Source organism: Aethalodelphis obliquidens, unplaced genomic scaffold, assembly GCF_003676395.1.
Source record: "Aethalodelphis obliquidens isolate GAN/ISIS:26980383/991018 unplaced genomic scaffold, ASM367639v1 scaffold45, whole genome shotgun sequence".
Lineage (NCBI taxonomy): Eukaryota > Metazoa > Chordata > Mammalia > Artiodactyla > Delphinidae > Aethalodelphis > Aethalodelphis obliquidens.
In genome coordinates, this window is record NW_020837989.1 from 10,625,194 (window position 1) to 10,651,523 (window position 26,330).

General features: G+C 40.9%; 1 protein-coding gene across 1 annotated transcript in view; it reads left to right on the forward strand.

Moving 5' to 3' along the window:
* JAKMIP2 (janus kinase and microtubule interacting protein 2) overlaps positions 1–26,330 on the forward strand; it is a 166,218-nt gene that overhangs the window by 79,302 nt on the left and 60,586 nt on the right. Inside the window, exon 2 of the mRNA XM_027081692.1 lies at positions 22,959–23,234. Within this exon, the coding sequence (XP_026937493.1) occupies positions 23,106–23,234 (129 nt within the window). The 5' untranslated portion in view covers positions 22,959–23,105. The remainder of the gene's footprint in view (positions 1–22,958; positions 23,235–26,330) is intronic.

Below are 26,330 nucleotides of genomic sequence, written 5' to 3' on the forward strand. Positions count from 1 at the left end.
GCCTACATCAGAACAGCCCAAGTTCTGTTCTGTGGAAGCATTTGGTTCAGATTATGGCTCCTTGCCAACAACATCTTGTTACAATTCCATTTTTCTAAAGAAGACTCTTTACTTACTATTTGTGACCTGATTTACATATCAAACATTGACTCATCACAAATTCAGTATCACAAACCCGCTGTTACATACCACATCAGTAGTCTGAGTCAAACATTTAAGGGAGAATGCATGATGAAACATGTATATATCTGTCCATTTTGGAGTGGGATATGTTACCAGGGAGGATGCACCAATGCTAACTGCACTGTGGTAGCAACAGCGTCATAAAACTGAGTGAGAGAATCTCACGGGGCATAAGGGGGCATTGTTGCTCTGCCTCAATCTAGCATTAATCCAGGATTTCCCAAAGTGTATTGTTAGATGGGACACTGACTGTTTTCTTTTTCCCCGTAGCAATGTATTTATTGTAGCGTGTACTAGAAAATGTTACTAGCATACCACAACTTTGGTTTTACTTGGATGGAGGCTAAAGTTGATAGACTTTAAGGGAAAATAATGAATTGATTTAAAGAAAAAATAAAGAAATAATATTGTAGTTGGTGTGTAGATATAGTGAAAATCGTGAGGGAAGAATGAAAATGCCTGACGTTTGGGAAGCGCTGCATTTAACAATACTGATTATACATGGAACATGGGCAGCCAGTATCACTGAGAGCACATGTCCATTTCTGGCCTTTCTGGCTTTTCTAATGCTGGACTGTACTTGCCAGGGACTTAGCACCGTGCATGGGACATAGGATTAATATGAATTAAATCACAATGCCTTGTATAAACTGTTTAACTTCCTGTATGAAAAATATACAGTTGCCCTCAAAGAAGGCCTAGGAGTACAACGCACAGGTAAACACTGTTAAGCTTTCATAGCAGAAAGAATGAAGCACTAACTTCAACCCCTCACTAGCTGTCATTCTCTGAGTAAATTATTAAACCACTTGGAGGCTTAAGTTTTCTCATCTGACAAATGGAGATAATGTTTAGGTAGATCATAGTTTTTTTGATAAATGGCAAGATCTATATAAATTTCTAGACATACTGTGTGGCACATTGTAGGTACCCAATATTGTAATTGTTATGTTTTTTTAAGAGGTATTCATTTTATCAGGTGACTATAATGTGTTAAGAAAAAGTTTGTATTTCTTTTTTTATTTTTTAATTATTTTTTAAATTAACTAATATATTTTTGGCTGCTTTGGGTCTTCGTTGCTGCATGCGGGCTTTCTCTAGTTGAGGAGAGTGGGGGGCTACTCTTCATTGCCGTGCATGGGCTTCTCATTGAGGTGGCTTCTCTTGTTGCGGAGCATGAGCTCTAGGCGCACAGGTTTCAGTAACTGTGGCACACGGGCTCAGTAGTTGTGGCATGCGGGCTCAATAGTTGTGGCTTGCAGGCTCTAGAAGACTGGCTCAGTAGTTGTGGTGCATGGGCTTAGATGCTCCGGGACATGTGGGATCTTCCTGGGCCAGGGCTTGAACCCGTGTCCCCTGCATTGGCGGGCGGATTCTTAACTACCACACCACCAGGGAAGTCCCGAGTTTGTGAGTATTTCTGATAGAAAATAGTAACACACAAGCATCATTGGTAAGAGACCAACTGTAAGAAGAGGAATAAGGCAAGGGAAGATACCATGAATGGATACCTCAGCCAAAGTCCCAAGATCCCATCCTTGCCAGTGCTGACTGAAAAGAGTTGCTGGTCAGTTCTTTATTGGAATGTATTTGCTGGCCTTAGACCCATTCTGGATACTCAAGTCTTAAGGAAGATAAGAAAGAGCTAGCATCACTTTTGAGCTTTTCTTTAAATCAGTTAGCTAAGGTAATTCACTTTTGCAAGTCTTTCCTTATTAACGTATTTTAAGATTTTTCGGCCAGGGCTACCTTTTATTTGTAAAAGCTGCATGATATTTCACGGTAGAATTTTTCTCATTGATATTTAGGTTGTTGCTAGTGTTCTGCTTCTATTACAAACAATGCTATAATGACTATCCTTATACAAAGGTAATTTCACACATGTAAGTATATGTATAGCATAAATTCCTAGAAATAGAATGTCTAAATCAAATGGTGTGTGCACTTTCAGTTATTAAATATGTTGTCATATTGCTCTGCAGAAAGGTGCTGGTTTACATCCCCACTGCAATATAAAAGTGTTTCCCCACATTCATGCCCAAACAGTGCATTTAAAAAATGTTTTCTTCTGATAGGTAAAAAGTGGAATTTTAAATTGCAAGTCCTTCATCACACATAGGGTTGAACTTTTGCTCTCTTTCGATGTTTTGTGTCAAACTGAATGACCAACCTCCCAACCACACACTTTATCCTGAGGTTAGAGTCAGAGCATTTCTGCCCTGGAATTGACTGTAGGTTTCCCTTAGTCCAGCACCCTCACTTTGCAGACCTGAGAGTTGAGGCCCAAAGTGAAGAGGGTTTTGCCAATGTCACGCAGTTCCTCAAACATATTCTTTACTTGCCAAGTGACCATTTACTGTCTCTGAGTTAAGTAGTCTTTGAATTCCCTTCTTCCAGTAATCCACTGCTTAAGGTGCAGAAAAGATGTCACATAAAGTGACATCTTTTAGTGAACTCACATAAAGAACTCTGAGGTTCAAACACAGCTTGAGCAAGACACGTTTTTCTGTACATTCACAATGGGCTTAACTGATGCAAAAGAAATTCCAAATAATCAAGAAATCAGAGGACAATTATCCTTTAGGGAAAAGCATATTCTCTCTTACAGCACCAATGAGCAGATTTCAAAGAGATTTCCATTCACGCATCTTGGGTGTAGCAGATGATGAGATAAAATTATCCCAGCTGATTTGCGTGTGTTGGGTTGTTGGCCTGTACCTTGCTATTCGCACTCTGCTGTGTTGTTAGTGCTGTTTTCTCTCTCTGGTTCTATCCAATAAATGCTGCATTTTTCGGAGAAGTGAACAAACACAGCTCCAGCAGGCCTCTGACTGCCTGCACACACTGTCACACTGCAGGGCTGTTTCTTCAGAGGAGCTTCTTAACTCCACCCCAGAGCCTTTCTTCAAAGTCAGGATTGTCAGCAGTATCAAGTATTAATACAAATGATTATTGACAGCCAAAGATGTTTAGAATTAAGGAAGGAAAATCTCAGCCAGGCTTCTCTATTGAGAAATGACCATGTTAGTTATCACAGAGAATCCAGTTGATTTTCCATGGAGAAGCTGATTGATTATTAATGGATAATTTAGTCCCCAGAAAGAGTAAATCCCTCCTCCCTGCTTGCCTTTCCTCTTACTTTGTTCCACCTCTAATGTTGGAGACTCTTCCTCTTGTCCTCTCTAGCACCAAAAGCCCAAGTAGGGGGAGGCAAGGAGAGAAAGGGTAAGTACAACCCCATCTCTTCTTAAGAGAAGAAAGTATGGGAGACCTGGATTTTAGTAGTAGGTCTATCATGAACTGACTACAGAACTTAGAGCAAGTCAAAACATTTCCCTGGGTATCATCTTTATCTCTGGGGTTTTATACTACTTTGAATTCTAGGATTGGCTTTTTTATGCCTCGTGAAGCTTCTATTTTATTGCAAATAAATTCCATCCATTTCAAATTTTGCCAAGTGCATTTGTCAGAAGTTATTCTTTTGCAAGCGACAGAAACACAAAGTGATGTAAGCAGTAAAGATTATTTATTATGTCATGTAAATGGAGAGTCTGGAGGGAGAGATATACTCAGACATGTTAGTGCTGTTTTCTCTCTCAGTGTTCTGTCTTGCTGACTCTCAGTCTTCCTCCCTCTTGACTTCTACTGCACTCTCTGTGTTAACTCTTGTGTTGGCAAGGTAGCCACTACCTGATCCAGACAAACATTCCATCAATTCAAGCAAAATAATTCCATCGAAAGTCCTGGAATTGAGTTTCACTACACAAAATTGTGTTCATCCTAGAATCACAAAATTGTGTTCATCCTAGAATCAGTTGCTGTGGTCAGTTCTGGATCATGTACCAACCTTTTGCCAGGCGAGTAGGAGAGAGGAAGAGGGGGAAAGCAGTTGACTCTACTGAAATCATATGAACTGGGAATGGAAGAGGGATGTTTCCCTGAAGGAATTTCCCTGAAGGAGTTACCAGAAGAATGCAGAGATGATGAGCAAGCAAAATGAGTGAGCAGTAGGTTTTAGAATCATTGAAGCCTAACTTTTGCTAACAAGAAGATTCTCTCCTTACTTTTCCAGTAGACTGCTTGTAATCTTTCTTGCACTAGTTATGAGGATGAGGATAAAGAATTAGCATTCTCTTTATCTTTAAAATACTCTGCCTTTACCACTCAACCACAAACCAGTGTCTGATGGCAAAATGAATTAACTTATTCCTCTGTCTTTGGATACAAGCTTTCTTCTTCAATCTAATCCCAGGATACCCTCTCCCTCCACCCAGAATCATATTCCTTCTTTATATCTTGTCCCTATCCTTAGAGATTTTTTCATTCATTACATTGGTCCTTACCACATTTTGTTCCTTCCATATTTTGTTCTTGTAAAACTGAATCCTTACTATAGCCTACAAGGTTCTACATATTCTCACTCCCAGCTATCAACTTTTTCCTCTATCACTTTAGCCACAATGGGCCCTTCATAAATGCTCTAACCAGTTGAATATGCTTAAATATCAAAGAAGCCTCCCTAAATTTTCCTTCCTACTAGAATGAAATAATTCATGACAGGTTCATACTCCCACTGAAAATAACAAGAAAAGCCAAACATGTTACACAAGTAACACTTTAAAGGCATTAGAGAGCTGCAGAAGCAAGGAAGACTAGAGGGACTAAAATTCCACAGAGGTGAGAAACTTTCGGAGGTGATCTGAAGATCTGCAGTTGCTGTCTTCCCTTGGAGAGTTGCTAATTCTTGGTTCTGGCTACAGGCTAAGACCCTGGGTTTGGTCCTGATCAGAGCTTTTAGCAGTGACACAATGAGGAAACACAAACACATAGCTGAATTTCCCTCACAAGACACTTGCTAAATTCTAAAGCTGCCATTACCTCTTCAAATGTTACTTCTCCCCAGGTTTGCCTACTTTCTCCTCCTGGAGATATCATGAGATACATGTTAGACTTTCTTATTCTGGTTTCCATTTTTCTTAACCTCTTGTATATGTTTTTTGTTAATCTCTGTCTTTTTGTTCATGCTATTGAAAACTTTCTTCAGCTCTGTCTTCCAATTCACTCAATATTTCTTCATCTGTATTTAACCTGATGTTCACCACCAATTTAATTTTTAACTATATTGTTTTCTACCTACAGGTTTGAGTTATTTTTATTTATAAAAATTCAATTTTGGTTATTTTATAAATCATATTTATATGGTTATTTTCATTATCTTATAAAAATTTTTCTATTTTTATAACTAGCACTTATATTTTTAATCCCTTATTTTATTTTAAAGTATTTTTAACATACATAATTTACGTAGTATGCCTGATAATTTCAGTGTTTGAATCTTTGTTAGTCTGATTTTGTTGTCTGCTCCTCCTCAGTAAACTTTCTACCTTGGAACATTATTTGGGGTAATTCTTTGAGGTCTGTGTTAAAGGTATGTTTCACAAAGTGGTTTTGAGTTTGCTTCTCTCTGCTCACTTAGAGCACTGGTTTTTCAACCAACGTGTTTTTACCTAACACAAGTAGTTAAAAACAGGTAGTATACGTTCAGCCCACACATCCCCATGAAGGATGACTTGTGGTTCCATCTCAGGAAATTGTTTTCTCCCTTCTTCACACATCATCGAGTTTGAAATAGGCATTTTGTCTTAGTGTTCTTCTGGTAGAGCAGGTTGATTTTTAGTTCTCTTTGGAAATCTTACACAGGCTCCTTCATAAAAAGTAAGGCCTTACTCGTGGCAAACACTAGGGTTTATTTCCTGTCCCCAGTGCTCAAGAGTCATCACATTTTGGCAGATGTTCCTAGGATAAAGCCATCTGTGGTATTTGTTTACATTTCTGGCATCCTATTTTTATTATGTTACTGGATGCTGCTATTGTTGTTAATCTATAAATTTTAGGTAATTTTTAAGTGGGTAAAATGTTCAAGAAAACTAGTTCACTGTATGGATGGAAATGAAATTCTCCTTAATTCCTCTTTATTACCCAAGCCCCTCAGCCCTATTCCCACCTCACTTGTCTTTCTACGCACTCTCTTTAGTCATGGTTTTATTCTTAAAAGACTCCTTTTCTAATTGTTTTTTTTTACCACTGTAGACAACTTCCCAGAATGTGTCTGTCAATTATCTTTTCGTACCCTGGAAGTCTCACTACATCTATCCTTATCCATGTCCAATGTGGCTAGATCCTGATTCTGTCTTGTTTAACAATTGCAATACTTTTCTTACCAAATCCATTTGTCTTACTAATACACAACTCTGCTCCTGTCATGCACCTGTTCAAACCATTAGCAAACCCTGTGACCTACTAAATAAGGCCCTTAACTGGCCTGAATTACCTTTCCAGCTCTATTTTCTTTCAGTTTCCTTCGCCAAGAGCACAAACTTGGTGTGCCTTAGTGTTTTTCATACACTATGTAATACTTGGGTGTGTATATACTCTCTGCTCTATTAGGTGGGGGTCACAGCATGAGCAAAGGCAGGAGGGGTAGAAGAGTATAGGTTAATTACAGCAAAAGGTGGGTAGCGAATAGATCCTTTACCGCCAAATCTTAGATTACACAGATTGTGATAAATGAAGTTTGGACCAGATAACAAAGAGCTTTTAATGCTGAAATGTCATTATTCTGGGGATCACAGTGTACCAATGAAAGACCATATTATATATATTTTTATATCACCACTTTGCATAGCACTAGGGAGCATACATGAGTGACATGCTCTGAAGCTGTGTAACGTGTCAGTCTCAATAACCCTCATTTCATATAGAAAAAAGTCTTAAGCATGGCTGGCATTCATTATCTGCTTACTAAATTTTGTCCATCCTCCATAGGGATTTGTCTTAACATCCATTTTGTAATTACCTAACCTTTGTTGGGACAAGAAAAGTTAAGACAGGTAGCAGTCTGTATATTGGGAAGATCTCCATAGAATCTTGTTCTGTTTTTGTCTCTCCTTTAAAATGGAAGCAAATTAGCATAATATTAAATTCAGATTTTAGATACTGGATCCATTGTGGCTTTAAAATATATAATATAATAGAACTATGTATTATTCTGCATAACTTTTTCAGAAAAAATGTTTTGATTTTATATAATTTATGTCTAAGTCAAGTAAGTCCTCAATTCCTATAAATCAGTATGCATTAAATGAGTATAAATGAAGAAAAAGTCCCTGAGCTTTCTCTCTCTCTCACTCTCTCTCTCTCTCCCCTTCCCCTTCCACTCCCCCTGCCCCCACAAAGATAGACCCTCCACTTCTGTAACATAGGAGAAGAAAGAAACAAGCCTTGCTTTGCAGGTCAGAAACTAGGGAGGAGCATACACGTCTGGGCACAGGCTAGGGCTGCTGCAGTTGGAAAGTGCTGTTTCCATTAGATAATGCCATAGGAAGGAATCCAGTGCATCTAGCTCTCTCTAAAGAAATACGGGAACCTGTGTAGCCAAACTGCAGACTAAGAGAAGCCATCATAAATTTCACCTGCCTCAAATCTGAGGGAAAAAAGCCTGCATCCTTGAGAGTCTTCTACCCTGTGGAGTGTTATCGAATGGGGGTCCCACTGCTCGCCACTTACAAAATCAACTACATACTTACAAACTTCGGTAGAAAGGAAAGGTGCCTTTAATCAGAATGCCGGTAGTCTGGGGAGATGATGGAATCAGTGTCCCCCAAAAACCCCCTCTGAAGATTCTGCTCAGCATGAAACTTTTAAAAGGAAACAGGGAAGTAATCTCAGTTAATCACTGAGATAGGGGGTCAGAGTTGTTGCCATCCCCCGCTGAGTGCAGGCTTGTGTGCAGGCTTGTCCTCTCCTCATGATCTTCCTGTAGATGTTATCTTGTTCACACAGTTTGTTCACACAGTTTGTTCAGGAGATTACTGAAGGGGAAGCTAAGGAAGAGATCTGGTCATCTGTTAATTACTTATTCTTCATTTCTAGTTCTTCAATCTATGGAAAGAACCGACAAGTTAGGCAGTGTATTGTGTGATTAAAAGATTTGAAAGATGGGCTTGAGCCAGAGGTGGGTATAGTACCGGGGTGCCTGGTTAAAAGTTACAATGTAGCTTTGCTAAAGTGACAGGGAAAGAGGCTTCCTGCTGAAGGCGGTTTCCTGCAAAGAGCTGCTTACAAATCCCCACTTGTCAGAACATCATTCCATTTCTATGGGATTATGGCCAAACATCTGTCTTCTGTAACTTCTTCATGCTGACATAGGGTGCCATATTCTCAGAGTGGAAGATGTGGACATGGGTCTGTCACATCTCTTTGCTGACAATTTTAATTGCCCACTTACATATACGGGTAGAGCAAGCTACAATTACTTTGATGCCCACAAAGATATAGATTATTGTGAACAATAATGTTAATCCCATTCTCTTGAGGCCAGTTCTTGGTATAGTGCTAGCCATAGATTCAGTACTGCTCTGAAGACGGAGCAGCTTATGTCATAGCTATAGCCTGGTCATCATGCAGTTAGCTTCTGCCTCTGGTGGCAGAGATAGTATCTGTAAAACAACTCAGGAGTGTGCAGCAGACACTGAGTCTATGACTCGATTGTCCTAATCATTAACTGCTCTGTTTTGTACTTGGAGGGGGCCCTGCAGGGTTCTGCTCATTTCCACGGGTGTGGAAGGAAACCTGGCAATTGGTCCCAGTTTGCTTTTCTCTTTTATCCTCTCAACCAATATAGAGGCTTTTCTTTGTTTAAGCTGGTGTTAAAGAGCAATTAATTTAACTGGATTGGTAGCTATCTATAAACTGCCAAATTTAGTACAAAAATTACTCCATAAGAGTCCTGAGTGCTGATGTGGAAAAAAGGGAACCCTCCTACGCTGTTGGTGGGAATGTAAATTGGTGCAGCCACTATGGAGAACAGTATGGAGGTTCCTTAAAAAACTAAAATTAGAGTTACCATATGATCCTGCAATCCCACTCCTGGGCATATACCCAGGCAAAACTATAATTTGAAAAGATACATGCACCCCAATGTTCATAGCAGCATTATTTACAATAGTCAAGATATGGAAGTAAACTAAGTGTCCATCAACAGATGAATGGATAAAAAAGATGTGATATATATACACACACACACACACACACACATACATATATGTATATATATAAATACACACACAATGGAATAGTATGCAGCTGTAAAAAAGAGTGAAACAATGCCATTTGCAGCAACATGGATGGACCTAGAGATTATCGTACTAATTGAAGTAAGCCAGAGAAAGATAACTATCATATGATATCACTTATATGTGGAATCTAAAAAATAATAGAAATGAATTTATTTACAAAATAGAAACAGAGTTACAGATAAAGAGAAAAACTAGTGATTACTAGCAGAGAGAGGCAAGGGGGAGGGGCAAAATAGGGGTAGGGGGTTACGAGGTATAAACTACTATGTATAACATAAATAATATATTGTATATTAGCCATTATTTTATAATAACTTTAAATGAAGTATAATCTATAAAAATATTGAATCACTATGTTGTACACCTGAAACTAATATAATTTTGTAAATCAACTATAATTAAAAAAAGCTCTGGGTGTTAATATTTATGTCTTCAGTTTGGTATGATTCTAATTTGATCATGAATACTCATCCTCAGTCTAAATTTGAGAAAGGCGAGAAAATCCTTCTGGTCCTGTATCTAGGAATGGTCATACAGTAAAACAAATTGGCTTACTTGCATGTACTTCTATTTTATTCTATGCCTTCAAGTTACTCGGCCTCCATTGTAGAACCTTAAACAAACACAACATCTGTCACAATTTGATAAGCTCTGAGCCACATATATATGCATTACTTTTGTCAAAAGGCCAAGATGACATAAAACTTAACTTCTATCCCTGTCAAAACAGTTTAGTTCTCTATGTTTTATTTTCTTTCATTTTGTTGCCGTCTTTACTGTATTTTTTTCAAAGTTGAACTCTGACTCTCAACAACAAAGAAGAATGAATCTGAACAATACTAAGAGATAAGAAAACTTTGAGAAAGATGCAGTCTCAAAAGAAGATGTAACATGAAGGCACATTCAGGGAGTCAGGAGAGGCCAAATTACACACCAGACTGCAAAAGCTGCAGATGGAAATCACCAGCCGCAAAGAGGGAGTGGGAGAGAATGAAAAACAGTGGCTTTGACAAGCATAGCCTATCCATTTTCCAGACAATGATAGGATCTGCAGGAATTTTGTTGGGGTGGCTCATTTTCCTGCATGGCCTCTCCATCTCTCAGGAAGTTCTGGCCTGGGGTAATGACTACTTGTGATGTAGACAGCCCGCTGAGGAGTCCTGTTTCTATTTTAGCTGCCCATAATCGAAATGTGATCCCAAAATTAGCCACGAAGGCAAGACAGGAAACACCCTAAAAGATAACAAGCTGCTGGCATCCCTCTCAAATGAACTTTATCTTCTCTAGCCAAAATAGACCACTAAAGGAATTTTTTAAAACCTCAGTATTTTTCCAGTATAAATGGTAGCAACTGTCAGCAGACAACTCCATTAAATCTAAGATGGAATGAGAGTGATCTTCTTTGACACCAAGAGAAGAGCTAAGTTCCAGTGTGGCTATTCTGATCATCAGTTTAAATATATTAATTAATTTGCCATAAAATTCTTTAATAAACCAGTTAATGGAAATGTTGTTAGAAGTAAGTATTTATTTGAGAAGGAGGGAACACCACAGATATGCTTAATGGATTTGATTTTCTACTGAAACCTGATTTGTGTGATCAGAAGTTCAACCCCCAAATTAATCATAATTCTGAGTCTTTAAACCATTTAAATCATTCTGTTAACCTGAGTTTTTTACAATCCTTTGAAATTTTGACTTGACAGGACTAAGACTAAAGTGCAAAAATTTGAACTTAAAAATTACCATAAAAATAAATTAGTTGCTTCAAAAGAATGGAAATAGGGCATCTTAATTTTTAATTCCATTTTTTGACATTTTACTCCCCCTACCACCTTGCCAGAAATAAAAGATTAATTAAGCTTTCAGTACTTCTTATTACAAAGAAATGTGTTTGCAAAATCTCTTTGTCATCCCTAACCCCACGCATCATCCACCAGTCTATTTTGTTCATTGCTTTTTAATTCTGGAAGATGAACACGGAAAATGATTTGTAATTTGTAACTTATGACATAAATAGGTGAGATTATCTCAGTGACTACTTACCATGGTCTCATCAACTGTCAGATGTCTAATAGTAATAATAATGCTAAAATGTATTGAGTTTTACTAAGTGCCAATTACTCTTGTATGTATTTGCATGTATTAGCTTATTTCATCCATACAACAACCCTATGAGACAGAAATTAAAAGCTGGGCAGAGAGGAGTTAAGTAATGTGTCCCAGGTCACACCCTAAGTGGTTAGGGCTGATCTTTAAGCCTGGGGTCTGATTCCAGAGCTCTTGCCCTTAACCATTATGCAACATCATTTTCCTGTACTTTTTAAGATGTATGAGTATGTGATGATGTTTGTAAATAGCTAACATAAAGATAGGAAAAATATATATATGACTTCTGCTGTTTTCATTAAATAAAAATTATCTACCATATTTAGTTGTATACAAAATTGATGGTACAAATAATTAGATCATTGTACTGTTTGATAAGACAGTGAAAAAAATCCACTTTCTCTAACTTACAGAAAGAAATCATTTGTTTTCATTTTCTCACAGTTTTACAGTATTTATCATCAGCATTGGTGTTGACAGCTTTCCCTGTTACCATGGACTGTTTTGTCAATCTTATCAGTCCCCACAGACTTTTGAAAAGACAAATGTTCTAATCTAACTTGACAAAAGCAAGAAATCAGAGAGACAGAGATTGAGGGAGAGATAAGAGACACAGAGTTTGAGAGAGAAACAGAGATCTTTGTTTTGGTTTCAGATGCTTTTCCCATAGTCCCAGGCCAAAATTACAAGTGCCATTCTCTCTTCTTGCCAATCTATTCATTCATTTACTCTTTCTTTCATTTAAAAATGTTCATTGCATACCGTGCTGTTTTTATGCTAGTCACTGTTGGGGTTTTTCTCTTTACCTCATTATAGTGATCAAAACCCAACACTATCCATTTTCATAGGGCTTCCATTTTAGTGGGGGGATAAATATTGATCAAAAAAAAAAAAAAGCAAATATATAACGACAAGAAGCTGTGATACAATGCTATTTAGAAAAAAGTAGCTGATGCTATGCAAACATGCACTAGATGAACCTGGCCTATTCTGGAAAAGCTGGATGACTTCTGTCGTAGTTTCCTAGGGCTAACGTGATGACCACAAACTCGGTGGCAAAATGACAGAAATGTATTGTCTTATAGTTCTGGAGGCCAGAAATCTGAAATCCGGTTATTAGTAGAGTTGGCTCTTTCTGCAGGCTCTGAGGAGACCTCTTCATGCCTCCTCTCCTAGCTTCTGGTGGTTGCTGCCAATCCCTGGTGTTCCTTAGCTTGTAGATGTGTCACACCAAACTCAGCTTCCATTGTCCAGGCCTTCTCTCCTTTGTGTTTGTGCATTTGTGTGTAAATTTTTCCTTTTCTTAAAAGGACACCAGTCCTTGGATTAGGGCCCTAATCCAGTATGACCTCGTCTTAACGTGATTACATCTGAAATGACCCTGTTTCCTAAATAATGTCACATTCATGGTACCGGGTGTTTGGACTTGACCATGTCTTTATCAGGGAGCACAATTCAACCTACAACAACTTCCCTGAGTCAGTTACATTTGAGCTGAGATCATTAGACTCTGAAGGAAAAGAAGACCCTGCAGAGGGAGTGGGATGTGTAAAGGTCCTGAGGCAGGATGGGGCATTCTATTTGATGACTTGGAAGAAGGACACAGAAACAGTTGCATGCATAGGGAAACACAGGAGTGAAGACTCAAGAATGTGCAAACTCAAGGACGTGCAGACTCAAGAGGCACAGATGCAGCACATAGGCTCCCACTCGGTGTCCCCTCACACAGCTGTGGACAGTCACAAGCCTGGCCACCTCCACTGTAGTTCCAGTGCTCCTTCCTCTGCATCCCAATAATCAACAGCACCTCCTGTGTCCTTGAGCAGAACGAGGGAAAAACACTCCCCTCTTCCGGGTGAGGCTGTAGGACAGAAAGTCTGTTTGGCCAAGCTTGGGTTGTGTTACATGAACACAGTGCTTGGAAGAAGACAAGTTAGGTTATATCCCAGCTTTGTAACAACTTGGGTAAGTGACTTCATGCTTTTGAGGGCCAGTTTTGTCATCCGTAAAGTGGGGATCATAGTATGTCTCAGAGTCTCATTGTGAATGTTAAATAAGATAAAGCATGTTCGAGCACTTCGTAAATTTATAAACTTGTAAAAAAAAAAAAAAGGAAAAAAAGGAGAAAGAATACTAGGCAGTACTAGGACCAGGGAAGATTAAAAATCCTTGGCCTTTTAAGCCCAGCGCAGTTCATGCAAATATCTTCCCAGTGACAGAAAAAGCAGGGCTGGGGGATGGGGAGATTTATTAATATCATTTCCCAATCTGTCTACTGTGGAGGAGGTGAGAAGGTTAATAATAACAATAACGTTTAATCTGTGTACAGTGGGAAAGGTGGGAGAGTTTTTTGTTTTGTTTTATAAATTTATTTATTTATTCGTTTTTGTCTGTGTTGGGTGTTCATTGCTGCACGCAGGCTTCTCATTGCAGTGGCTTCCCTTGTTGCAGAGCACAGGCTCTAGGCACGCGGGCTTCAGTAGTTGTGACACACGGGCTCAGTAGTTGTGACGCACGGGCTCAGTAGTTGTGGCTCGCAGGCTCAGTAGTCAGGGCACATGGGCTTAGTTGCTCCGCGGCATGTGAGATCTTCCCAGACCAGGGATCGAACCTGTGTCCCCTGCATTGGCAGGCAGATTCTTAACCACTGTGCCACCAAGGAAGTCCGGGAGAGTTAATATTGATCATTTTCATAACTGAGTTTATGTACCGTGGTTTATGGTTAACACTAATTTTCTCATATAAAATCTCATGCAATGCCTGTGTCTCCTAAACCCCTTTCTAAAATAAAACTCACATGTCAGGGGGATGGGAGAATCTGTAAACACAAACCTTATCTGCTAGCATGTTGGCAAGAGTGGCTTATCATGTTTACTGAGCTTGGGAAGGCTGAGTGGAGTGAGGCACTGGGCCAGAAGATGGTGACAAAGGTGGGAGGGAAAGAGGCCAGAATGAGGCTCCAGTCACCTCCACACCACCAGGAAGATCCTGGGAGAGAGGAAAGAAACAGAAGAGATTTTTTTTTTTGCCCAGGCCTGACCTGTCCACTCTAAGGGTCTCAGCTTTCCCAGAGACAGATCAAAGTATGTCACTGTCAGAGCTGTCATGAAGGTGGGGCTTATCACACAGAGGATGACACAGTGTATCTTGCAGTGGCCACACTGCCACACAGCTCTGGAGAATGACCTGCAGACTGACCCACAGTTGAGAAGGGAGGAGTTGGAGGCCTGGGAGCAAATGATGTGAAGCATGTGGGAAGCTTTTTTGATCCCTTCATCCGTGTCTTTCCAAAATGTATTGTGACTTCTTATACATATATGTGCACATGGTGGTATATGTGTGTGTGTATATTAAAAATTACACTTTGTGTTTTGTTCATCATATTGCTTTTTTGATTCAGTAATATATCTTGAAGTGCAGCTAGTCTCATTGGTTCAGTATATCTACTTATGTATCCTATAACTATTGTATACTAGTTTATAGACTGGACATACCACTTTATTAAGCCAGTTCCTTTCACATGGATGTTACAATGTTCCTAATTTTTCCCTATTACAGTGTTGTGCAGGTATGGGTTTGACCTTTATGAAGTCCTTCATTGTTACCTTTTAACATGCTATATAATTTATATATTTCTCTTGCTCGTTTTTTGTCTCGCTCTCCTAGAATATAAACTCCATGAGAGCAGGGATTTTTGTCTCTTCTATCTACATTCTATCTATTGGTCTTCAGCACCTAAAACCGCATCTAGCAGATATTCATTGGAAGAATGCATACGGCCACATTCTGCCTCTACATATAGCTGTGGTATATTGTCCTTTTACTAGAGTTAAGCTCTCAAAGGAGCGGGGATAGTCACCCTCATCTCTTTCATCTGCAGTGCCTGGCATAATGCCTTTCTTAGAGTGGGAGCTTAATAAATTTCAGAGAGAAACACTCTAGCGTACTGTTTAATACTTCATGCAGCCCTATGTGACTTTGCATCTCAGCTTAACAACTGATTCATTGTAATTGTGGCCAAACACCAACTTAGAAAGGATTAACAGCAGCTTATATCTGGTCCCTCTTACCACCTCTACAGCTCTCACCCTGACCTAAGCCACCACCATCTCTAAGCTGGACTTTTGCAGTGGCTTCCAAGCCAGTCTCCTTACTTCCACTCTTATGAAAATTCTTCTACTCTTACCATTGCAGTCAGTGAGATGCTAAAACCCAAGTCAGATCAGGGCATCCCTCCTGTCAAACCCTCTAATGGGACCTCACTCTGAGTAAAAACCCAAGTCGATGTAAAATGGCCTAAGAAGCGCAGCATGGTCTGCACATGCTGCCTTCCCATTAATGCCTGCCCTCAACTTGGCTGCTGTCCTAGCTTGCTCACTCTCTCCAGCCTGGCTGGCTTCCTTCAGCTCCTGGAAATTGGATGTCTGTGCCCACTGCTGAGCTCTTATCCTTGCCCTGCACTCCTGGAATGCTTCCGCCCGGGCATCTGCATGGCTCACCCCTTCCAGTCTTTAGCCAACTAACACCTGCTTGGTTAGGCTTTCCGTTATCTAAAATCACAACCTACCTGGACACTTCCCATCACCTTCCATGCTTTTATTTTTCCCCATAGAACTTTGTCATAATCTAGCAGAGTACTTATTTATTTATCATGCTTATTGTGTGCCCCTCCCAACTAACATGTTACCTCCATGAGCTGGGGATTATGTCTGTCTTCATTTATTTACTCAGTGCCAAGACCAGTGATTGGCAGCTATGAAGTGTTCAAAGAGGCATTTTTAAAAAGACCTCTTATTGGATACATACCGTGCTAAACCCTTCACCTGCCTTAGTCCATGGAATTTTCATCACCACCCTCCAAGAGAGGCACTGAGTGATAGAGTGAAGACATGGGCTCTACAGTCAAACGGCTTGGATTAAATCTTCCCCAGTCAGTACTTACCAGCTCAGGGCTGAATGAAGGTCAATCATTAATCTTCACTAAGTCTCTGTTACCCCATCTGAATGAATACACGGGAAATATTACTAATTACTGTTTACTACTATTGGTTGTATTTTGTCAGACTGTCTGAAGGAACCAGGTCGACACTATACGAAGTTTTTCAACCACAGCCCTAGATGCAGGCTTCTAATCCCATCTTATTTAATTACCTGTCTCATGTGATCATTTAAGACTTAATAGCTATTTTGTGTGCACTGTTTTGCAGGAGTAAAGTACTCCCTTGTCTTACCCTATTTCACACAGGAAAAATGTTAACTGCTAGGTTATAAGTGCCCTGAAGAATGGGATTTATCACTGAAATGCCCTAAGTGACTACTTCAATCAGGGCTCAGCGCATTGCTGCAATAATGATACGCAGCCTTGTGTTAAATCTTTGAAACACCCTGGACAAGAAATGTGTTTGCCGCCTTATGCTTTGATTTCTATAGAGCAGGACTTATTTTTGATTCATCTGAGAATTTTAAAGCTAATAATAGATAGAAAAAAAGGAAAAAAAAAGATATTCCCTTTCTGATCCTAAAGGAGAGACAAGCGCTATGGAGTGGTTAAAATGAATGTTTTCGAATCAGGCTGACCTGATTTTAAACTTTGACAGACATATCATAGGCTGTCAAGAAACAACTGAATCAATGAATGGCTCATAGACATACAAGCTGTGTAAAGTTGGGCAGATTTAGAATTTTTAATGTCTTCTCTTGCATAATGGGAAAATGATATCTACATCAAGAACATGTTTTAGAGAGAGACTATGTGTGCAACGGTAAATACTGTGTTTGACATATAGAAAGATTTCAATAGCACTATTATTAAATAATTTTTTAGTCTACAGCTCAGCATGTGGAACCCTCCTCCCCCAAATTTAATGTTTTACATGAGGTGTAAAAATAGAGATGCGCTTAGTATCAGATATAAAAATGAGCCCTTTCCAAATTCTCTCTTCTCCCTCCTCCATTCTCCCCCTAACTCGAGTTAATCAATAGTCTTGGTATATACATAATTCTTATGAAATCTTCTCATATAACATTTATTCACTTCTTCCTTATTTCCTCAACCACGTGACAAATCATCTCTCATCGTTCAAGACTCTGCTCAGCCATCCCTTCTGTTAGAAGCAGCCCTAGTCCCCCCCAGGGAATTGGGTCTCCTCCTCTGTGCTCCAGTAGTGCCTGGTTTGCTTCCCTGTTACAGCACTCATTGCATCTTCAAACTTGCAGTTCATTATTTACATGGCAATCCCTCCCAGTGGGGATAGCTATAAAAAGTATTCATAAGTCATACATTTGAGACTGGACTAGATGACTTGTGTTCCTACCTCAGAGCATTAAAAATATAATGCATGTAAACAGCTTAGCCCAGTGGCTGGCAGTAGTAAATGGTCAATAATAATAATGATGATGATAATTAGCAGTAGTAGTAGTATTCAGCTGTCACAGTATGAGGTGAGTAAGTAGATGAAGTATAATAATTATCTGTACAAAAGCTATGATGATCTAGAATATTATAGACCAGCACTCCAAGGTTTTGGAATATCAAAGATTGCTTACCATACAAAGAGGAAATAATGGATCTCAGAATCTTTCTTGTGGGTCTGTGTACAGAAAAAAAAAAAAATTGAGTTTTCTTTTCCTAACAAAGTTGTTTATAGAAATAGTTTAAAATCTTAAATGAGAAATTAACACTACACTGTATTTCCTCCTCAATAAATGTCTACTGAATGAATGATGACTATAACTCTTCCATTGATAATATATTCCTACATTAAGATTTGCTCTCAAGCAGTGGTCCTTATTTTAAAATGCAATTGCTCCTGAGAGCCTGTCTCTAAATTTTCTGGTATCTTTATCAGAGACTTGGTTGCAGAGAAATTCAGCCTCGGTGGCTATGGGAGGTATCCGATTAAGGACAGGGTAGGACCAGAGTATAAGCTAAAATTCTCACCTTTGGTACCTCACCGCATTGCCTGAGGCTAGCACTACCATCATTGCAGCTAAGAGCTGGAAACCTAGGGATCATTTAAAATTCCTTCAAGTTTTTTTAAGTTATGAAGCCGTCTCCCCCTGCCCACCCACCCCCACCAGGATTGGCCCTTAGTTGAACAAGGCTTCTGTCTCTCCTCCAGATCATCTGCTACATCAGATGTTATCAGCGACAGGGGCTCTGAGGGTGGCCCAGAAACATTCCATCTGTGTGCAGTGATCCCTTCAAGCTCTCCTTTATGCTCTGGAGCACGCTCCTTTGAGGGGTGGTGTCCCTCTGCATGTGGCAGCCTTTCTTGAAGGCTGACCTCAAACTGCTTAAGGAAAGGCAGCACAAGTGCCCATCAACTGATGAAGGGATAAATAAAATTCAGCTTCAACCATACAATGGAATATTATTCCGCAATAAAAAGAAATGAAATATTGATACATGCTGTATTATGGGTGACTCTTTTGAAGTAGAAGAAGCCAGTTAATTTTTTAAAAATCCACATATGGTATGATTCCATTTACACAAAATATCCAGAATAGACAAATCCATAGAGAGAAAAAGTAAATTAGTGATTGCCTGGGTTGGGAGAGTTTGGTGGGCAATGGGAAATGACTGCTGACAAGTATGGGTTTTCTCTTTGGCATGATGAAAAGTTCTAAAATGGATTGTGGTAATGGTCGTGAAACCTTGTAAATATGCTAAAAAACTGAGTTATGAATTTTATGATATGTGAATTATACCTCAATAAAGCTGTCCAAAACGGGGAGGGGGCAGCACAAAGCAACAGAAGCATTTTAGTGAAATTATATATGAGAATCATGAGATTGTCAGGCACCCGTCACAACTGGAAAAGACTTTGGAAAGTTGCTCTGCAACAGAGGGGTGTGTAGGGCCATACGTATGAACAGTTGCTTACCTCAAGGTATCTATAAATTGATTCCATCCTCAAATTCCTGTGATGCTTTTTTCTCTCCTGAACATGTCTAATTTATTAATCCTATTCTTTTTCCCAGCTTTTATGGGATGAAGTTCACAATAATTCCCAGACTAAAAATATGTGAAGTCAGGCACATATTTTATATTTTTTGGAAGGGATTATAAATTAAAATGTAAAATATGGCTGTTGCTTTGCACATTCTTGCTGCAAGCAATGACAGAGAGCTGGTACTCGTTATTTACAATGGGACAGAAGCATGTAATGTTTAAAAGTAGGACATGATTCCATCAAAGTCTCCGTGTGACAGAGCTGCCACCTCCTTTTTCATCCCCACGGCCATGGCCTCATTCAGGGCTGCATTATTTCTCGCCTGGACCATTGAAGCAGACTCACTAATTTCCTGCCTCCAGTCTCTCCCTCCTTAGTAACTCATCCTCCATCACACTGCTGGAGCTACCTTTCTAAAACGCAAATATGAGGCAGGCTAGCCCAGGGTACACACCTTGGGTCTCAGTTTCAAACTGCCTGGATTTGAATCTGGGCCTCACCAGCTTTCCACTCAGTCCTCTTAGGCAAGTTACTTAATCTTTCTGTGAATCATTTTATTTCCCCCCCTATGTTTAGTGAGCATTAGATGAGAGCAGTATTTTAATTGCTAAATCCAATGACAGGCTCATGGCAATCAGTCACTGTAAGCTTTTATTATTATTACACTTATATGCAAAGGCTGCTATGTTTCTCCATTTCTCCATAATGAAATCTAATCATTATGAATTAAATTTAATCATCGATTATTCAGGAGCCTGTGAAATCTAACCCCAGTCTCTCTTCTCCTAGTTCACAACCTTCTCTACATACATCAGTTGTGTGGCTCCATGTTTTTCTCAAGTTCCTTCCTCTGCCATTTGAGTATCTCCAGTTAGAAAAGCCCATTCTTCGTTCAAGATGACGATATGGCCAGGAAGTGACTGGGAAACTTTTCCCAAACTGTCCTTTCCTCTGTGTTGTGACAGCACCATAGGGGTTTGAGAGAAGTTGACCAAAGTGAGACATATTTTATAGGTAAAACAAACCAGACTTCCTAGTGGACCGGATAAGGGAAATAAGGGATTAAAAAAAAAGGATGATTTCTAAGCTTAGATCTGGAGTAACTGGGCATGCGCTGGTGCCGTTTATTGATATGGGAAAACTTGGGGAGGATAAGGTTTTTGAGGAACTAGTAGAAAAGACCTCTGTATTAGTTAAGTTAGGTTTGAGATACCAATTGGATGTCCAAGTGGATTTGGTAAGGAAGCAGTTGAATACATGAGTCTGGGGTTTGGGGAATGGTCAGGGCTATGGATATAGCACTGAGAGTCATAACCCTGTAGGTGGGGCCAGTGGAGATAACCTGGACGAAGCCCTGGGGACCAGCAACATCTAGAAAGCAACTAGAGGAAGAGAAACCTGTTAACTGTATACATGTGAGTTTACTCACCCAGAACCTGCTTGGAGTTAAGTACTGTCTTACTTATCTTTGTGCCTAGTGGTGTTTGTCATACAAATTTTCAATAAATGCTTGTTGAATTCATTTCAGTTCTAAAAGCAAAGAATGGTAACCACTTAGAAGTCTCCCAGCCATACACTTTAATGATTTCGCAACATTCGCAAAACAAGCATGAAGGACAACTCCAGCATCTAGCCGAGGGTGGAATATGGTGGACAGGTCCGTGACGGCTGGAGACAGGCGGATCCAACTTCCTAACCTTTTCCTATCCCCTTTCCCTAGGGACACTCTCCAAAGGGCATGGCCCCAGTGCTCATGGGTAGATGGCAGAAAGTCCAGGATCCCAGCATGGTCCTCAAGGCTGAATACCAGGGGTCTTGGTAGAGCAGCAGCTGCTAGAACATATGGGTCATCAGAAGGAATTCCCCTTAGTTCTGGACTGAAGCACCTAGATGTACACAATACTCAATTTTCTGAAAGGTTGCATGGGAAACTCTCTAGTATCTTCTTTATCTAGTCATGTTTTTTTTGCATGGACTCTTAACAGTTTAGTATTCATATTTTCCTTACCTCCTTGTTCCTATGACACATTTAAGAATTTGTAAATCAAGATACATCTCTCTTTTTTCTCTCCTCTTTCTACTGTTCTGACTAGGCCTTCATCATCCTTCACCTTGGCAAGTTTAATAGCCTTCTATCTGGTCTCCCTGCCTTCATTCTCTCCCCACTCTGCCACCAGAATAACCATGCCAAAGTACTGCTGTATCAGGGCATCTACCTGCCAAGAGCTCCTACAGCTTCCTTGTTACTTACTGAAAAATAAATAAATAAATAAAAGATTCCATAATTCTAAGGATGGCATACCAGGTCTCCCAGAATCTATCATTTCCAGGCAACCTTTCTAGCATTAATGCCCACCAACCATATCCTGGGTTGTAACTAATCAGGCCCCCGTTTCCCCGAGAATAGTTACTGTGCTTTCTCTTTGCTGTATCTTGTCACCTGCTGTTTCCTTCACCCAAGGTTCACCTGTTTCTCTACCTGTTACAATCCTACCCGCTCCTCAAGTTCCAGGCAATGCCACCGTCTTCAGGGAGCCCTCCTTACTCCTTACTTCTCTCTTGAGAAGTCTATATTTTTGAAACAACTAGTGTTTATTTTTTTAAGGCAGTTATCAGATAGATGATGGTGATGATGATGAAGATAGATAGATAGATAGATAGGGATAAAGGTTTGTTGTTGTTTTTGCCTTGGAAAGCTAACAATTTCAATTTCAACATACTGTACTTAGCACAACATATACAAGCCTATTGACCAAATGAATAAGTGAGTGACCCAATTAACTCAGCATAATTAATCCCCACTTCTCCCAGTTTATCCACTGTATAATTCTAGATCTTTATATATCAGATTTTCTTAAAGTTGGGTCTCTCTGTAGGGCGACCATAGGTCATCATATAGGTGACTTCCTTTCACAAATACTAATTAAGTGCCTGGTATGTCCCAGGTCTTGTGATGGACCCTGAGAAGCAAGTTGTAAATACAAACAACACATTCCTGCTCTTACAAAGCTTACAGATTATGGAGGTGACCGCACTTGAATAACAAGGGCATGTATTAACCTGGGGGTAAGGTGGGAGGCTTCGAGGAGGAACTGATATGCCAGCTGAGACCTGATGGAGTCATAAAGGTTAGTCAGACTAACCTGTCTGTGTGGCAGCGTGTGAGGATGAGGATACGGGGAGGATCATGTGAGCAGGCTGGGCAGAGGATGGAGAAAAATGAAAAGTCCTTATGCGAAGAGAGGAAGAACCAGAAAAAGACATTCCTTACGGCCAGGGTATAAGTGAGTGATGTGGAGGAGGTGAGGCTAGGAGAATGGGCAGGTTCAGGCATAAGGAGCACTCTGAGGTGTGAAAGGTATACTCATATATGTCTTCATAGGTCTTTGAAGGGTTTTAAGCAGGGCGTTGACATGACCAAACTCGCCCTTTAGAAAGCCGGCCCTAAATTGAAGCACCAAGTGGACAGGAGCCCTAGGGAGGAGGCTCGTGCAGGCGGCTCGGGCTGAGTGCCTGACGGGCACGTGGCCCAGGTCTTGGTCACAGCGGTAACTGCTGTCTCTGCCTCTCCCAGGGCTTCTAGGACAGCGGCTGAGGAGACCTTCCCGAGGGGCAGCACGCAGTAGCTGCTGAGCCATCGCACCCGGGAGAAGCAGCAGTAACATGGCAGCCCCTGCTTGAGAGGAATTAAACACCAACAGACTCCATTCAGAGAGGAACAATGTCCAAGAAAGGGCGAAATAAGGGCGAGAAGCCCGAGGCGCTCATTGTCGCCCTTCAAGCTGCCAACGAAGACCTCAGGACCAAGCTCACAGACATCCAGATAGAGCTACATCAAGAGAAGTCCAAGGTGAGTGGGGCTCCCCAAGGCTGCAGCCTGGGAGGCTCTGGGCCGGCTCTGCCCGCTGGCCTGCCTCAGTGGGCCTCTGTCTGCTGGTTGCCAGAAAGGGCAACAACCCCTGGACAGAGGGAGATTCCCTGTGTGTGGCAGGAGGAAGTTGACCACAGGATACACAGAACATGAGAAAAACCTGCCTGTGGGGCTGAGCTCTGCCTCTCCAGGGGGCCAGATGTAAAAATGGAGACCACACCTGCCCCCACCTACACCTCTGGACACTTCATAGGCATACAGCCTTGGGTAGGTTCCACCCTTGCCCTCTGTAGTCATTTCCCCTGTGGCATTTCTCAGATGTGTCCCTGGTGTCACTCCACTGCTCAGAACCCTGCAACGGCTTCCTGCCTCTCAGTCAGGACTTTCCCCACCACTGAGGACTCTCCCTCCAGCTGTCTCCCAGACCCATCTCCCACTGCTGTCCCCCAGATCACTCTGCTTCAGCCTCTTCGCTGGACCAGGAGACATATGCCCATCACATTTGGGCCTTTGCCCTTGTTCTTCCCCAGTCAGCGGCATGCTCCTTCCTCACCAACTTCAAGTGTCAGCCCTAGTACAAGCATCTGACCACAGTGTCCAAAACAGAGCACTTCCTGGGCCCACATACTGCTTAAGGCCTGCCTCTTCTTGATTCATCTCAGAGCAATTTCTATGTTTATGTATTCAACTTGTTTAGTGGTTCTCTCTCCCCAGTCAAGTGTAATCTCTATGACAACAGAGTCTCATCTTACGTCTCTATTCCTAGAGCCTAAATAAATGTCCAGAACTGAAAAGCTCAACATATATTTGTTAAATGAGTAGATGCATGACATGACCAAGAGGTGATTTCTTCACTATACCTTAGCTTCTTCATCAGTCACATACTGTTTTCCTGTTGAGCTGGGATGAGGTTTAAGTTAGACAAGTACAAAAAGGAGTCATGAGGAGTACATGAGAAAATTCACGTCAGAGGCTCAGAGAGCTGCCTGGCACATAGCAAACTCTGAAAAAAAAATGCATGGTAATATCCCTTCTAAAATGCTGTATGCTTGAGTCAGTTGCTATCTAGACTTAAGAAAGTCTCTTTAATTCTCTGAATCTCATCCCTTAAATGAATATGCTAACACTTATCTTACTAGGGTGGTATGGATATCAAACAGGGTCACGGACAGGAAAGCATTTTGAAATATGTGACAGGCATAAGACATTTTTGCAAACTAGAGACAGCCATGTCAGCATAAAGTTGCCTTAAAGAGATAGAGCCTTGTGTAGTAAGGAAACGTTCTTGGTCAAGCTATAGATCACAAACCAACAGATATCCTTATTCTTTTTAATCTACCTCTTCTTCCTTGACGTTGCTATTACATTTTAATTAGTTATTTTCACCCAAATCTATTTCTCCTGGTTTGAGCAATAATAAAGCTTGGATTGGCCAAAGCTCCTGGCCTCCCGTCTCAGCTAAGCCTTGACCTTGGATAACCAGACCCCAATGTAAAGTTTGTGAAGGATATTATAGTTTCCACGAAGCTAAAAGGACTGGGATGTCCCGAAATGAAAACAAACAAACAAACAAACAAAACCCAAAAACTTTGGTGTAAGAGTCAGAAAACCAGAATATTGTCTTTATCTCTCCTTGGGGACAAATTTCAGTGTTTCAGTATCTCGATCTGTAATTCAGTGACTGAATCTGTTTCTCCATATCTGTGTCCCTCAAGCATCACTGGGCGTTAGAATAACCTGAGGGAACTTATTAAAAATTGAGATCCCTGGGCCCACAACCCAAGGATTGTGATAAAGTAGGTGGGTTAAGGTTCAGGACCGCAATTCCAGCAAACAGTCCAGACAGTCCCCATGGAGGTGGCTCTCTGCCTTCATGTTGACAAACACTCCACTCCACGATTCCTTCCAGGTTGACAACCTATAAACATTTCATTGGTTTTAACTTTCCCTGGGGCAACATAACATTTCAAGGGAGGCAGACTCCTTTTTTTTTTTTGCGGTACATGGGCCTCTCACTGTTGTGGCCTCTCCCGTTGCGGAGCAAGGCTCCGGACGCACAGGCTCAGTGGCCATGGCCCACAGGCTCAGCCGCTCCGCGGCATGTGGGATCCTCCCAGACTGGGGCACGAACCCGTGTCCCCTGCATCGGCAAGCGGACGCTCAACCACTGCGCCACCAGGGAAGCCCGGCAGAGTCCTTTAATTGTAGTAACAACAGAATGACAAACTACCTTCACGGGAAGAAACCTATCCGTCTAAAGACCGGCAACTATAACCTGCTGCTGATTTACAGAGAGCAAACTCATGAGATTTTAAAGAGGCAGAGGCCCGACAGACCCCACCCTGCCATTTTCCACACATTCAAGCTTTTTTTTTTTTTTTTTTCATTCAAGCCTTTTAAAAGGAGTAACTCTTGACCACGGACAGAGCTGTTTATCCTGCCTGTTTATCCAGGGCCTGGCCCTGGTGTCTAAGCCAGCAGGTCAGGGGTAATCTCCCTTGCCTCTGACAAGAAACGAGAAGCCAGACCCTGGAATAAAAACACTGCCCTATTGTCCCCTCTGCTGCCCCCTCCCCAGTCTCCCTCTCCGCGGTCCTTAATTACAATCCCAGCACAGGGGCCACAGCAAAGCCTCACTGCCTGTCAGCAGCTTTCCCCAAAGAGCAAAGGGAATTTAGAGGGCAAACAAGCCATAAAGCAGTTTTATTAAAATAAATACGATTGTGTTTCCAAAGGCCCAAGCTTTAAGAGAGAGAATATGAACAATGCCAACATGTGAATTCACACTCTCAGTTTGGCTCCAAGGCTATGATGATAAAATGACAGTTTAGCCACTGGGGAATGGACTAGTTAAAGAGCAGAAACCTTTGGAGCAATGGGGCATTACTCATTTTTCCAGAAAGACAAATCATCCCATTGACATTTGCAGAACACACTGTAGTAGAGCAGAGTCACAAATGCTGGACTGTTTTGAATGTTTACTCTCTGTCCCACACTGTAAGAACTGCATTTCCTCCTGACATAATCCCAGCTCTTTCCCTTAGCGCCTGAGTGACCCTGAGCAGGTTATGAAAT